The sequence below is a fragment of the Chiloscyllium plagiosum genome, chromosome 40, assembly GCF_004010195.1.
Source record: "Chiloscyllium plagiosum isolate BGI_BamShark_2017 chromosome 40, ASM401019v2, whole genome shotgun sequence".
Lineage (NCBI taxonomy): Eukaryota > Metazoa > Chordata > Chondrichthyes > Orectolobiformes > Hemiscylliidae > Chiloscyllium > Chiloscyllium plagiosum.
The window spans coordinates 15732762-15745198 of record NC_057749.1 but is presented as its reverse complement, the minus strand read 5'-3'; the positions used below and the strand labels follow the sequence as shown (position 1 = coordinate 15745198).

At 47.3% G+C, this 12437-nt stretch overlaps 1 protein-coding gene across 1 annotated transcript in view; it reads left to right on the top strand.

The window, feature by feature from the left end:
- Window positions 1-12437, top strand: part of tp53bp1 (tumor protein p53 binding protein, 1) — a 102768-nt gene that overhangs the window by 29330 nt on the left and 61001 nt on the right. The window contains exons 2-4 of the mRNA XM_043680118.1: window positions 6286-6473; window positions 8729-8813; window positions 12315-12408. Of these exons, the coding sequence (XP_043536053.1) occupies window positions 6294-6473; window positions 8729-8813; window positions 12315-12408 (359 nt within the window). The 5' untranslated portion in view covers window positions 6286-6293. The remainder of the gene's footprint in view (window positions 1-6285; window positions 6474-8728; window positions 8814-12314; window positions 12409-12437) is intronic.

Below are 12437 nucleotides of genomic sequence, written 5' to 3'. Positions count from 1 at the left end.
ATTTCTTCAGCCAGAGAGTGGTGGGCCTGTGGAATTCATTGCCGCAGAGTGCAGTGGAGGCCGGGACGCTAAATGTCTTCAAGGCAGAGATTGATAAATACTTGATGTCACAAGGAATTAAGGGCTACTGGGAGAATGCGGGTAAGTGGAGTTGAAATGCCCATCAGCCATGATTGAATGGCAGAGTGGACTCGATGGGCCGAATGGCCAAACTTCCGCTCCTATATCTTATGGTCTTATGGAAACAGCAATACGATAATAATCTGATTGGAGGTTTTTTTTTGATAATCATTGGCACAGGGAAAACTCTGTTCACAGTGAAGCCAAACAGTTTTCGCTGCATATGTTTCTGGGTGTGAGCTGCAGCTGAGGGAGTGTTGCACTGCCTGGGGATAAATGAAAACACCTCCTGCCCCCTCTGGTGCACCTAATAGATCCCACAAAAATGAGCAGCAAACCTCTCCACTGTGTCCCTAACCATAATCCAGCATTGATCCCTCAATTGATATCACGGAGTCAGATGCCCTGTGGCTGTTGTGGGAGGTTGCTGTTTCTAAATTGGTGACCTGTGTAATAATAGTACGAGAGACACAAACCCACCTAATATTTAAAAAGTGTTTAGACGTACACTTACGCTGCCAAGGCTTACACGACTATGGGGCAAGTGCTGGAAAATGGAAATAGAATAGTTAGAACAAATTCCCTATCCTGTGTGAAGAAATTCCTCCTCATGTCTGTCTGACCCCTCATTCTGAGATGATGCCCTCTGGCCCTTGACTCTCACAAATGGTAACAACCTGTCTGCATCTACTCTGTCAAGTCCCTGAGGACTCTTGTAAATTTTAGTAAGGTTGGAAACCTCCCCCCTGGCATCTTCCTGCGTTCCAATGAGTATAAGCCTAATCTACTCAAACTCTCCTTCCTGGTACCAACTGGGTGAACCTTCTTGGGACTATCTCCATCGTTATATATCTTTCTTTAGATGAGGACACTGCAACTACAATCTTAGAATCCCTATAGTGTGGAAACAGGCCTTTCAGCCCAACAAGTCCACACTGACCCTCCGAAGAGTAGCCCACCCAAACCCATTCCTCATTACTCTATATTTAACCCTGATTAATGCACCTAACCTACCATCCCTGAACACCATGGGCAATTTAGCATGGCCACTTCACCCAACCTGCACATCTTTGGATTGTGGGAGGAAACCCATTCAGACACGGGGAGAACATGCAAACGCCACACAGTCGCCTGAGGCTGGAATCGAACCCAGGTCCCTGGCGCTGTGAGGCAGCAATGCTAACCACTGAGCCACCGTGCCGCCTATGAGTGTTTCACCATCTGAAAAATACTTTAGGGTGAGCTGCAGTTGTGTAGATGCTACATAAATACAAACTTAGAAAATTTTATCCTGAGTTGAATGAAGTGACAATCTTTTGAATCAGTTGACGGGGGCTACTTCATGAAAAGAAGTCGACATTGGAATCAGTTATAGTCATGCAGTACAGAACTAGGCCCTTCAACCTAACCCGTCCATGCCAACCAAGTTTCCCAAAGTGAACTATTCCCATTTGTCTGCGTTTTGCCCATTCCCTCTAAGCCTTTCCTTTCCATGACCAAATGTCTTTTAAATGTTGTAATTGTATCAGTCTCCATAAATCAGGTTGGGATTGTCCCAAGCAACCTCACCAGAGACTTTTTCTGACTGTGAAGGGAAGTCGATGGTTTGGCTCATCACCTTGGAATGGACCTGGCACCCAAGAATAAACACCAATTGCCAATGTGATAAAAAGTCTCCAAATATTGGAACAGCAAACCCTCAATGTGCTGACATCATTGGCAGAACATTAATTACAGGAGTTGGGATGTCATATTGTAGCTGTGCAGAACATTGAGGCCACTGCTGGAGTACTGTGTACAGTTCTGGTCGCCCTGCTAAAGGAAGGATATTATTAAATTGGACAGGGTACAGAAAAGATTTACAAGGATGTTACCAGGTCTGGAGGATCTGAGTTATAGAGAGATGCTGGGACATTTTTCCTCAGAGTCTGTGGGGTGACCTTTATAGAGGTTTATAAAATCGTGAGAAGCAGAGTTAAGGTGAAGAGCTGAGGGTTTTTTCCCCTGGGGAGGGCAGTCCAAAAATAGAGGTTTAAGGTGAGAGGGGAAAGATATAAAAGGGAGCTGACTGAAGGGTCTGTTTCCATGCTGTGGGAGTCTGATTCTGTTTACACATGGTATTGTATGTCGACTGTCTTTCTGGCACACAGATGCCAACTTGGAAATCATGTGATCAACGATTTGGTTGACCCACTGAAAAGGACCAGCAAAGGCATTTTAAAGAGACTAAGAGCAGGTCAGTAGTTGAGGCAGAGGGGAGATTGATTCAACACTTGTAAAATCAGGCCTGAGTTTATTGGAGGACCTGAATTTAAAAAGACCTGAGCATTCTTGGTAATTAGGTGATACATTGCTCATGGTTCTGGATGTAGGTTCATGAACCTTCCAGCTCAGCGAGCAAACCTACATCCAGAACCTCAACCTGAGCTACAGATCTTCTCAAAACTCACTAATTGGTAATGGTGTTATTGACTAATCCCAATTACCAAGCTTTACTAATGAGACTATACCAGGCTCTGACACAAGGTGAGGCAAACACCCACTGATAGAGAGATTTGACAAAAGCCTCTTACTTCTCCCTGAACACAATCTACTCCCATGTGTTAGAGGAAGGATTTTATTAAACTAGAGAGGGTTCAAAAAGGATTTACCCGGATGTAGCCAGGAATGGAAGATTTGTGATATAGGGAGAGGCTGGATAGGCTAGGACCTTTTTCACTGGAGTGTAGGAGGTTGAGGAGTGACCTTATTGAGGTTTATAAAAACATGAAGGGGTATAGATAAGGTGAATGGCAGGTGTCTTTTCCCCAGGGTGGGGGATTTCAAGTCTAGGGTTTTTAAGGTGAGATGGGAAAGATTTGAAAAGGACATGAGGGGAAATTTTTTTTTTTACAAGAGGATGGTTTGTGTGTGGAATGAGCTTCCAGAGGAAGTGGTGAGAATGGGTACAGTTACAACGTTTAAGAGACATTTGGATAAGTACATGAAGAGGAAAGGGTTGGAAGGATATGGGCCAGGAGCAGGCAGGTGGGACTAGTTTAGTTTGGGATTAGGGTCAGCATGGACTGGTTGGACCGAAGGGTCTCTTTCCATTGCTGTATGACTCTATCTGCTATGGTTTAATTGACCCATGCACTGGATCTCAAAACGTTACTTTCTGTAAGAAATCTACCTAAAGCACACATTAACGAGTGCTCAGACCCCATCCCCCCACCCACCCCTGAAGGGGAACCTGGCCCGTAGATTTATCACTTGCAGACTGAAATGATGTTCTTTTTGCCAGTTAGTTTCAGCTTACCCTCCTTCAAGCGGATCCTGTGTCCTTGTGTTCTACTGATCTGGAGGAGGGGTAATAACAGGTCACGGTCTTCACTATCTGGAATCCGCAAAACAGCAATAATGTTGCTTTGCAGCTTCCTGCTTTCCAGTGAGAACAAGTCCAGTTTACATCTTTGCTCCTTTAAACCCAATCTCTCCAGCCACTCGAGTCATTTGTCATCTTCCAACCCTCTTAGTCCCTGCCAGGACCTTCCTGTCCTGCGGGGATCAGGACCTTCCTGAGTGTGGTTGCACCACAGATTCATAAAATAGCTTCCTATTTTGGTTCAATTTTCAACGAATCATTGGATCCCTGCAGTGCAGAAAGAGGCCATTCGGCCTGTCGTGTCTGCACTGACCCTCTAAAGGGAAAGTGAGGATGTGGGTAGTGAGGGGAGAGAGAGGATGCCAATCCACACCTGTGCCCCTACCCTATCCCCATAACTCTGCATTTCCCATTGACGGTCCACCTTAACCTGCACGTCTTTGGACTGTGGGAGGAAACTGGAGCACCCGGAGGAAAGCCATGCAGGGAGAATGTGCAAACTCCACACAGCCTACGCACCTGTGGTGGTAAATTTAGTCACAGTCCTTGCAAACACAGTTAAGACCATAAGGCGTAGGAACAGAATTAGGCTATTCAACCCATCGAGTCTGCTCTGCCATTCAATCATGGCTGATAAATTACTCAATCCCATTCTCCCACTTTCTCCCCATAACCGTTGATCCCCTTGACAATCAAAAGATTCATTTGCAATGTGGTTAATCCTACCGGTTCCTCACCGGTGTTCCAATTCCCTCTTCCAACCGGCTCAGGGACCTCTTGCATCTCATTAACTGCGGGTGATTAGGAATTGATGGGTGTTTGAAAATCTCACATTAATTGCATGCATTTGCTGCACGTTACTCTCCCTGGTCGTGTGGTTGCTCAGATGTGGCTCTGTCACCAGTGCAGCCCAAGTTCAATTCCCGGTCAGGAATGACACCTTGTGATCAGCTGTGATATCCTGTTAAATAGTGGAGCAGACTTCGATGTCTGAATGACATATGTCTGCTCCTGCTTTCAGTTATTCCTAACTTGAGTGAGGGCAGGCACTTTGTCTTTACTGACATTTAATCAGAATATCCAATAGTTGTGGATAAAGGACAAACCACAACCTGTGTTTATTGTAGGAATCAAATAGTTTTCAACTCCAACCTGCAGATGAGATGTTGCATTGAGATTCTGTTTTCCCTGCTTGGAAATATTAAAATCACAGAAAAAAATACAGGTTACTACTCCCATGACAGTGCTGAGGCAGTGCTGCAGTGTTGAAGGTGCTGACTCCCAGAGGCGATGTTAGGCTGATGACTCTCTACTCTTTTGGATGAAAGATCTGTGGCCACTTAAAGGATGGGTGTTATCCTCAGTGTCCTGCCCGATATTTGTCTCTCCAACAAACAATGCCCCCCAAATAAAAATCACCTGGTCGTTATCCCATTGTACAAAGAACAATACAGCACAGGAACAGGCCCTTCGGCCCTCCAAGCCATGCTGACACATTTTGCACAGTGTCCACTGACAGGACCCGTATCCCTCTATTCCCTTCTCATTCATGTATTCGTCCAGGTGGTTCTTGGGCGCTGTTTATGGGGGAGCATGCTGTGCGCAAATTGGCTGCTGCATTTCAGAAGTAACTCTTTGAGATACAAGGAATATCCTCGAGTTGTGAAAGGAGCTATACAATTGTCAGTCATTAATAATAGGACAACGCTGTTGGATTCACATTGTGGTTAAATGTAATTGGATGGTTGTTGAGAGCTACATTTCAATAAATCTGCGCATGTGTCTCTCTCCTTGGCTTTCCGAGGTAGTAAGTGATTCACGCCTGTGTTACGGAACATTCACTGTGTGGTAAGCAACTTTTGCTTCCTGCTTGTAAAAGTCTGTTTCCTGTTGACTTTTTTTCCCCCACAGGTGTGTCACCTTTTCTTGTTTATAAATTCCTTGGTCTACATCTTCCATTGTAACTGCCCACCTAAACATGTCACACAGTAATAGCCGAGATAAGAACGACAGAACCGGGAGCAGGAGTAGGCCGTCTGACCCTTCCAGCCTGCTCTGCCATTCAGTAAGATCATGGCTGATCTTCTCATGGCCTCAGCTCCACTTACCCGCCCACCCACCGTAACCCTTAATTCCTTCATTGTTCAAACGCCTATCTATCTTTACCTTAAAAACATTCAATAGGGTAGCCTCAACTGCTTCGCTGGGCAGGGAATTCCACAGATTCCCAATCTTTTGGGTGAAGAAGTTCCTCCTCAACTCCGTCCTAAATCTGTCCTCCCTTATTTTGAGGTTACACCCCCTAGTTCTAGTTTGACCCTCCAGTGAAAACAACCTCCCAGTTTCCATCGTATTGATTCCCTTCGTAATTTCACGTCACTATAAGAGCCCCCCCCATTCTTCCAAATTCCAATGGCTGTTGTCCCAGTCTACTGAGTCTCTCCTCATAAGCCAATCTCCTGAACTCCGGAATCAGTCTCCTGAACCTCCTCTGCACCCCCAAATAGAGGGAGACACCCATTTAATCAGGAAGGGAATCGAAGGTTATGGGGAAGAGGACTCTGATTGGATTGAATGATGGAGCAGAGTCGATGATCTGAATGCCCCCTGCCTATTGTTAGAATATACTCAGCGCTGTAGTAGACATGCCTGGGTCTTTCTGAATCGAGAGAAATGGGGATTGGGCATAATAGTGGAGTTGAAGCCCAAGACCAGCTGTGATTGTATTGAATGGTAGAGTATGTACAATGGGCTGAATGGGCTCCTGTTTCTTGTCTAATTGTACCTATGATTCAATCTAGTTCATCACATGGACCCGAACGGCACCCAGCTGGAACCTGAGCTCTCGCAGCAAGACACCCCGTGCCTGATTGTAGAGGACTCCCAGGCTGAGAGTGTGCTGTCGGAGGATGACCCTGAGCAGAGCTACCGGAATCTCCAAGCCCGGTGCCTGTCGAACCTGCAGCCCCGCACACACAGCCCAGTGTTGGTGAGTACTCTCTGACCATTCGATGAGGTTGCAGGATCGGCGACAAAGTTTCTGACCAAGACTATGTATTCTCAACGGCAAAATGGTAAAGCATTGAATGTGCTTAGGAGGCTTTAGTCTGTATCTAACCCCAATGTGTCCCTGTCCTGGGAGTGTTTGATGGCGGACAATGTAGAGGAAGCTTTACTCTGTATCTACCCCTGTGCTGGGAGTGTTTGATGGAGACAGTGTAGAGGGAGCTTTACTCTGTATCTAACCCCGTGCTGTCCCTGTCCTGGCAGCGTTTCATGGGGACAGTGTTGAGGGAGCTTTACTCTGTATCCTGAAGAAGGGCCTGTGCCCGAAACGTCGAATCTCCTGTTCCCTGGATGCTGCCTGACCTGCTGTGCTGTTCCAGCAATAAAGTTTCAACTTTGATCTCCAGCATCTGCAGACCTCACTTTCTCCTTACTCTGTATCCAACCCTGTGCTGTGAGTGTTTGATGGGGGACAGTGTAGAGGAAGCTTTACTCCTGTATCTGACCCTGTGCTTTCCATTGTCCGGGAAGTGTGGAGGGAACTTTAGTCCATTTCTAACCCTGTGCTGTCCCTGTCCTGGGAGTATTTTATGGGGGACAGCGTAAAGATGGCTTTTTTTCTGTATCTAACCTTGTGCTGTCCCTGTCCTGGGATTGTTTGCTCAGAGGGACAGGTAGAGGGAGCTTTACTCTGTACCTGACGCTTGCTGTCCCTCTCCTGGAAGTGGTTGATGGGAATAGTGTCAAGAGAGCTTTACTTTATATTTACTTTTATTTTGAAAGAGTAGAGGGAGCTTCACCCTATATCTAACCTGTGCTGTCTCAGTCTGGGAGTCTTTGACATGGATGGTGTAGAAGGAGCTTTACTCTTAATCTAACTCAGTGCTGTCGCTGTCCTGGGAGTGTTTGATAGGGACAGTTTATGGGGAGCTTTACTTCTGGTTTAAAAGAGTAAAATGTTCTCCAGTCTGTCAATCTTGCTGTCTTACAAATGTGTCAAGTCACTAATCATACATGGTGGTCTGGTGTCTTGGCAGACACAGCTTGCTCAGGAAGTACAAGCGTGAGAAATTTTCTCTCATTCTTCCAGGACAACACTCAGGTTTCAACCTGAATTCACCTGAAGTGAGCTGGGCAGCTTGTTCTTAGCAGGCTTTCCCCCAGCTAACTCCAGAACAGAGACTCTGCAGACACTGTGCCAACAGACCCACGGTAAACCAATGAAGTGAAACAACCAAGATTCGTCCAGGCAACCAAGAACAGCAATTATAACAAGTCACACAATTTCCAAGGAGCCTCGTTTTAAATAGAAGTTCTGATATCTTTTCATTAATCATTGTTTTTTATTTTGGAAAGAGAAAACATCTAGAAATCTCCCAAACTCTTCAAACTAGGGATTTCAAGACTAGAGGGCATATATTTAAGGTGAGAGGAGAGAGATTAAAAAAAGGACATAAGGGGCAACCTTTTTACACACAGAGTGGTTTGTGTTTGGAATGAAATTCCAGAGGGCGTGGTGGATGTCCATTCAGTTGCGACATTTAAAAAGCATTTGGATAAGATTAGAATACCTACAGTATGGAAACAGGCCCTTCAGCCCACCAAGTCCACACTTACCATCCAAAGAGTAACCCACCCAGCCCCATTCCCCCTACCATGTATTTACCCCTGACTATTGCATCTAACACTACGGGCAATTGAGCATGGCCAGTTCACCTGACCTGCACATCTTTGGACTGTGGGAGGAAACTGGAGCACCCGGAGGAAACCCACGCAGACACGGGGAGAATGTACAAACTCCTCATGGATAATCGCCTGAGGCTGGAATCGAAAACAGGTCTCTGGCACTGTGAGGCAGCAGTGCTAACCACTAAACCACCGTGCTCTCCCAAGTACATCCGGAGGAAACCCACGCAGACACGGGGAGAATGTACAAACTCCACATGGATAATCGCCTGAGGCTGGAATTGAAACAGGTCCCTGGCACTTTGAGGCAGCAGTGCTAACCACTAAACCACCGTGCTGTCCCAAGTACATGAATAAAAAATGTTTGGAGGGATATGGGCAAAGTGCATAACAGATGGGACTAGCTTAGTTTGGGATTGTAGTCAGCATGCACTGGTTGCACTGAAGGGTCCGCTTCTGTGCTTTATGACTGTGCCTGTGACTCTATTAGATGTGGTGTGGTTTGTGTGACTGCTGAGACTCTGAGGTGTCCCTGTGTGTTGGATGTTGCAGGAGCTGATTGCTGGCCCACAGGCAGCCAAGACCTCGGCAGGAGGCGACAAAGAGATCTCTGGCCGGAAGGAGATGCATCACAAAGGTGAGTGACGGTGGAACCGAAGTCCCATTGCCACCAGCAGCCTCGCTCGGGGGACAGATCTGTGAGCGTGCATTCATCAGATTGCTGAACAAGTAACCCCCTCTCAGGAAGTTCAAGTCCCAATTGACCACTCTCAGCAAAGCTGAGATTAAGCAGTAACGATGGGTTACTTTACCCAGAGAGTGGTGGGGGCATGGAATGCGCTGCCTGTGGGAGTGGCAGAGTCAGAATCATTGGCGACCTTTAAGCGGCAATTGGATAGGTACATGGATGGGTGCTTAAACTAGGACAAATGTTCGGCACAACATCGTGGGCCGAAGGGCCTGTTCTGTGCTGTATTGTTCTATGACGGAGTGCAGCACTATTTTGGGGGATGGCGGTGATGTCTTTTGGATGAGATGTTGAAATGAAGCCACTGGTGCCCTGAAAGGTAGATGTGAAAGATCTCACAGCCCCACTATTCTGATGAAAAACAAGGGTGTTCTCATTGGTCAATATTCATCGTTCGATGAACTTTGCTCACACAGACTACCTAGTCATTGTCACGTTACTGTTTGTGGGAACTGGCTGCTCTCGACAATTATGGCTGCACTTCAGAAAGGATTTTTTAGATTAGATTCCCTTACAGTGTGGAAACAGGCCCTTTGGCCCAACAAGTCAACACCGACCCTCTGAAGAGTAACCCACCCGGAACCATTTCCCTCTGACTAATGCACCTAACACTACCGGCAATTTAGCCTGGCCAATTCACCTAGCCTGCACATCTTTGGACTGTGGGAGGAAACCGGAGCACCGGAGGAAACCCACGCAGACACGGGGAGAACGTGCAAACACCACACAGTCAGTCACCCGAGGCTGGAATCGAACCTGGGTTTCCGGTGCTGTGAGGCAGCAGTGCTAACCACTGAGCCACCCACTGTTCGTACAGCGTTTTGGAACTTCCTGAACTTGGGAAAGGCACAATATAAATGCAGGTCTGGAAAAAGGAATACCCAGCATTCCCATGGTGAGGCAGTGTAGTGAGGCAGGGTAGTCTCTGATTTGCCTTGGGGGGTTCCTGGCAGGGGGTATGATTGATTGAGGGAGCAGGCAGCCTGGACTGAAGCACAATGGATCACAGTGTTCTGTTCATGGTGATGTACCAGGAGGTGTGAAGGGTCAGCAATCTGGAGCTATGTTTATTGGTTGGGGAAGTGGGAGAGGGAGAAAAATTGCTAAAAAGTTGGGGAAGTGCACAGGTAATGTAGAAAGTTGATTGGAACATTAGCCTTTAACTTGAGGGCTCTGCACTTGGATGTAGGGGTCTCACCTTGAATTGGCTTCAAACTGGAGCTTATGGGGTTAAATAATTAGGACAGATTGTGGGGGTTTGTCACCCTTGAAACAGCAGAGGTTACAGAGATGATCGAACCAGACTTTTTAGGATCAGTGAGATGCAGAGGGGGTCTTTCTTGTGTGAGGAGGGGGACGTGGGGTCAGATTGGGGACCCACTGATGTGACCCTCCAGCAGTGACGGCAGGAGGGGGTGACGCAGTGAAACTTGTAACCAAGACCCACCCACCCTACCCCAAAGGGCTGCTGAGACCGGGGTGGGGGGGTGTTCAATTAAAAATGTCAAATTTGAGTTAGGGGTTACAGGAGCAAGCTGGCCAGTTAGGACAGAGGTCGGCGAAGAATGGGCTGGAGGGGCTGAATGGCCACCCCATGGGTATAATGCCAGCGTTTCCAAGTCAGTACCTGGTTCCCCCACTGGGCTAATTATCCAGGGCCAAGAGTGTGGTGTGGTGCTGGAAAAGCACTTCAGGTCAGGCAGCATCCAAGGAGCAGGAGAATCGACATTTTGGGCAAAAGCCTTTCGTCAGGCTGTGCTTTTCCAGCACCACACTCTCGACTCTGGTCTCCAGCTTCTGCAGTCCCCACTTTCTCCTGACCATCGAGGGCTAATGGTCTGGGGCATGTGTTCAAATCCTGCTGCAGTGGCTGGTGGAATTTAATGCTCAGTTGGACTGAGGCCTCTTGTGGCACTGTGGTAGCGTCCCTTCCTCTGATCCAGGAGGCTTGTGTCCAAGTCCCGCTTGCTCCAGAGGTCTTTAATAACAACTCCCAACGGGTTGATTAGAAAATACAGTGGAATTGAAAACTAGCTTCAGGGTTGGTGACTGTGAGAGTATCATGGGTTGTTGTAAAAACCCATTGGGTTCACACATGCTCTTTAGGGAGGGAAATCTGCCGTCCTTACCTGGTCTGGCCAGTATCTGACTCCAGTCCCACAGCGATGTGGATGACATTTAACTGTCTGCTGGAGTGTCCCAGTGAGCCGGGCGACTAGCTACGGACAACAGCACCAGCGACACCTACATCCCTGAATGAATAAAGGGAAAGTAATGATGATAGGTTGCAGTGTGTAGGGGCTGATGGTGATACCAGGCCTGTTGTGTGGGCTGTGCCTACTCTTTTCCGAATACCTTTTAGTCAGGCAATTCCTTGCCTATTCACCCTAGCCTTGGTTTTATAGAAGTTTATAAAATCATGAGGGGCATGGATTGGGTGAATAGTGAAGCTCTTTTCCCAGGGTAAGGGAGCCAGAAACTAGAGGGTATAGGTTTAAGGTGAGAAGGGAAAGATTTACCTTTTCGCACAGAGGGCAGTGCGTGTATAGAATGAGCTGCCAGAGGACGTGGTGGAGGCTGGTACAATTACAGCATTTAAAAGGCATCTGGATGGGTATATGAATAGGAAGGGTTTAAAGGGATATGGGCCAAGTGTTGGCAAATGGGACTAGATTAATGTTGGACTGAAGGGTGCAACTGTACAGCTCTATGGCTCTAGTTCTGTCGTATGACGGTGAATCACCATTTGATGGTGGAAGGGCATGTTAGCTGTGTTGACCAATCAAATCCAGTTCCAGTTGCTAAGGATGAAGACTACATCAGTGCATCCAATAACCACAGTCACTCTGGCAACTGCTAAGGTGGAGGTGAAGCTGCCTTCCTGAGGGCTGGGGACAGTATGGGGAAATGCGGAGCATCGGAGGCGACCATATAGAGGTTTATATAAACGGGAGGGGCATGGATAGGGTGAATGGCAACCGTCTGTTTGCCAGGGGTGGGGAGCTAGGGGGCATGTTTTTTCTAAGGTGAGAGGTGAACGATTTTAAAAAACAGAAGGGGCAAAGTATTTACACAGAGGGTGGTTTGTGTGTGAAATGAACTTCCTGAGGAAGTGATGGATGAGGGCACAGTTAATAGACATTTGGATAAGTCCATGGATAGGGAAGGTTTGGAGGGATATGTGCCGGGAACAGGCAGGTGGGACTAGTTCAGTTGGAATGGACTGGTTGGTCTGAAGGGTCTGTTTCCACACTCTGTGACTCGATGACATTGTTCCACTCTCCAGAGCTGAACCGTTACGGTGGAGCCCTCATCGCCATTGATGAGCCTTTCAACTCTGCCACACACCCCCCCCCCTTCACTACGTTTGTGTTTGTTGTTTTCTTTCAGTTCTGGGCACCATGGAAACAACGGCGTGTCAGAAGTCTGGTGAACCATCCATTCCTTCGATGGAGGGTCTGTCAGAGCCAAAGGTGCAAAGCCGGTGAGTGGCTGTGTGTGTGTGAGTGGCTG